Source organism: Gekko japonicus, unplaced genomic scaffold (assembly GCF_001447785.1).
Source record: "Gekko japonicus isolate JY-2015 unplaced genomic scaffold, Gekko_japonicus_V1.1 scaffold3730, whole genome shotgun sequence".
Taxonomy (NCBI): domain Eukaryota; kingdom Metazoa; phylum Chordata; class Lepidosauria; order Squamata; family Gekkonidae; genus Gekko; species Gekko japonicus.
The window spans coordinates 106,751-110,204 of NW_015175481.1; the positions used below are offsets into that span (position 1 = coordinate 106,751).

At 53.6% G+C, this 3,454-nt stretch overlaps 1 protein-coding gene across 1 annotated transcript in view; it reads right to left on the minus strand.

Annotated features, from left to right (window-relative positions):
- The window catches only part of RUBCN (RUN domain and cysteine-rich domain containing, Beclin 1-interacting protein), a gene marked incomplete at both ends in the record, with an annotated part of 50,334 nt that extends 47,329 nt beyond the window's left edge, over positions 1 to 3,005 (minus strand). Inside the window, 2 exons of the mRNA XM_015425971.1 lie at positions 1,002 to 1,161; positions 2,922 to 3,005. Coding sequence (XP_015281457.1) covers positions 1,002 to 1,161; positions 2,922 to 3,005 — 244 coding nt within the window. The remainder of the gene's footprint in view (positions 1 to 1,001; positions 1,162 to 2,921) is intronic.
- Between the last annotated feature and the right edge of the window lie 449 nt (positions 3,006 to 3,454).

Here is a 3,454-nt window from a genome sequence, read left to right on the forward strand (position 1 = left end):
GACTAAACTACAAGCCACATACTTATTTCGATTCTCACCTCACCTGTCCCCAAAGGCAGGCTGCAACAACAAACACAAGATCCTAACAAAACATGAAACACTGAACAAGAATTTTATAAGTGTCCTGTATTAGGGTGGTCCCTCTAGTCCAGCATCCTGTCTCACACAGTGGCCAACCAGTTCCTCTGGAGGGCCAACAACAGGGCAGAGAGGCTGAGGCCTTCATAAGAACACAAGAAGAGCCCTGCTGGATCAGACCCGTGGTCCACCTAGTGTAGCATCCTGTCTCACACAGTGGCCAATCAGTTCCACTGAAGGGACAACAACAGGGCATAGAGGCCGAGGCCTTAATGAGAACATAAGAAGAGCCCTGCTGGATCAGACCAATAGTCCATCTAGTCCAGCATCCTGTCTCACACAGTGGCCAACCAGTTCCTCTGGAGGGACAACAACAGGGCACACAGGCCGAGACCTTGGTAAGAACATCAGAAGAGCCCTGCTGGATCAGACCACTGGTCCATCCAGTCCAGCATTCTGTCTCACACAGTGGCCAAACAGTTCCTCTGCAGGGACAACAACAGGGCATAGAGGCTGAGGCCTTCATGAGAACATCAGAAGAGCCCTGCTGGATCAGACCAGTGGTCCATCCAGTCCAGCCTCCCGCCTCACACAGTGGCCAACCAGTTCCTCTCGGGGGCCAACAGCAGGGTACAGAGGCCGAGGCCTTCCAAAGAACATCAGAAGAGCCCTGCTGGATCAGACCAGTGGTCCATCTAGTTCAGCATCCTGTCTCACACAGTAACCAACCAGTTCCTCTGGAGGGCCAACAGGAGGGCAGAGAGGCCGAGGCCTTCCCCTGATGTTACCTTCTGGCTCTAGGAGTCAGAGGCTGACTGCCTCTGAACTTGGAGGTGCCTCTCAGCCACCATGGCTAGTAGCCCCTGATAGACTTACCCCCTGGGCATAAGAGACTGGCACCTCGGCTGCTGGTTCCATCTTACCTGCATAGAATTTCCTGATGTACGGCTTGTTCCCAAGGAGGGGCTTCAGTTGAGCTGACAGACAGTGGAACTGCAGACTGTGCTGGAGCCACAGCTCGGCGATGGCTCGGTCGCTGACGACATCCGCGTTCCGTTGCCGGCTCTCGTGCAGGTGGATGAACTGGAAGACAAACGGGCACTTCCGAGACGAGGCAGACGGAGAGCAGCAGGGCCACAATGACCGTCGGGGTTCAGCACACGCCTCTCTGGCCAGTGGCGCCTCCCAAACTGCCAACTACACAGAGGCACTGTGGTTTATACCGAGGGCAGGGAGGGCTGCACCAGTGCTTAGTTCTCGTGGCCCTTTCTTACACACCCAGGGAAATGATGGTGGCCACTCTGGGGTCAGGGAGAGTGTTCCCTCTAAGCTGACTTAGCGTGAGCTAGCTCACAGTTTTTTAGCCTCTGGCTCACACCTTTTTGGCTTCGTTCAGAAAGGCTCCAGAGCAAACTGAGGGCCAGTTTGGTGTCGTGGTTAAGTGGGCGGACTCTAATCTGGGAGAACCGGGTTTGATTCCCCCACTCCTTCACTTGCACCTGGCTGGATGACCTTGGGCAAGCCGTAGTTCTGATAAGCGCTGTTCTTGAAAAAGAGCAGTTTCTGTCAAGAGCTCTCTCAGCCCCACCTACCTCACAGGGTGTCTGTTGTGGGGAGGGGAAGGGAAAGGAGATTGTAAGCCGCTCTGAGACACCTTCGGGTAGTGAAGGGCGGGGTATAAATCCAATCTCCTCCTCCTTCTTTGGTTTAGTGGTAGTGTGCGGACTTAAGTGGTTAAGTAGTTTCGTGTCATGGTTAAGTGCGCAGACTCTAATCTGGGAGAACCGGGTTTGATTCCCCCACTCCTCCACTTGCACCTGGCTGGATGACCTTGGGCAAGCCGTAGTTCTGATAAGCGCTGTTCTTGAAAAAGAGCAGTTTCTGTCAAGAGCTCTCTCGGCCTCACCTACCTCACAGGGTGTCTGTTGTGGGGAGGGGCAGGGAAAGGAGATCGTAAGCCGCTCTGAGACACCTTTGGGTAGTGAAGGGCAGGGTATAAATCCAAACTCTTCTTCTCTTCTTTAAAATCTTTAATTTCCACCCAATAAAACTTTTATTTTGCTCGATGGCGTGTTGCTGGGAGTTCAAACCCTGCCCAAACCCAGGTTAAGCTGGGCTGTGTGTTATCGCAGAGGGGCCTGCTCTGACGGGTCTCAGGTTGGAGACTAGGGTTACCAGGCCCGCCCCCCCGGCCATTAGTGGGGGATGGGAGGAGCAGGGTTGCCAGATCCAGCCTGAGAAACTCCTGGAGATTTGGGGGTGGAGCCTGGGGAGGGCATGGATCTCACTGGGGCCCAATGCCACGGAGTCCACCCTCCAAAGCAGCCATTTTCTCCGGGGGAACTGATCTCCGTAGTCTGGAAGTGAGCTGTAATTCCCGGGGGGGGGGGGGGTCTCCAGCAATGTTCCCTCTAAGCTGTAGAGTCTTGTGAGCAAAAATTCTACTTTGTGAGCTGCTGGCATTAAAGTTGTGAGCAAGCGATTTGGCTACTGCATAAATCAGTTTGCTCTGGAGCCATCCCTTCCTGAGCTGAGACAAAAACGTGTGAGCCGGAGGCTAAAGAACGGTGAGCTAGTTCGCACTCACTCAGCTTAGAGGGAACACTGGTCTCCAGGTCCCACCTGGAGGCTGCCACCTGTACTGGAGATATGGGAACAAACCTCACAGGCCAAGATAGCTCAGCCCTGATGCAATCCTTGCACGATTTGCCTTCCAGATTCTCTGCAAGAAAGAGGCACGTGACTGGCCTTCGCTCACCTGACCGATCGTACAATCACTCACGTTCCCAGCTGCTTGCTCGCAGCTCCCCGCCCTGAATCCCGGCGTCTTTCTCCGTCCTTACCTTCTCCACGTGATGGGCGGCATGCGGGCTCAGCCAACGGATGTCCTTCACAAACTGCCAGTAGTCTTTCTGCCGGAAACACACCTGCACGAGAAGCACACGCGGGTGAGACTGCCCTGGCCGCACCGGACCCCCCTCAAGCTCAAAATGTGCACCGTGGCCAGGGGAGCCTTCCTTCCAAAACTGAAAGAAATCGTTATGAGGTGGGCCGAAAAAGGGGAAGGAAGCTAATGCTTTTGCATCTGCTGAGTATGAGCTGTAGGTTGCACTTTGACAGGAGATTTCAAAGTGCTTCTTCAGTAACTATCTCCACACCTTTAAGACTAACAAAATTTGTGGCAGGAGAGGAGCTCCTGTGAGTCCCTGCTCACTTCTTCAGATACAGCTAGAATGGGAGTCCATCCATTTATTTATTGGAAAGTGGAGTGATTTCAGATGCTGAATGACATTAGCAGGCAAATGACAATAGCAGGTGAATAACAGCAGCAGGCGTGATTGGACTAGGTGTGATATGCAGAGAGACAGGAGGCATG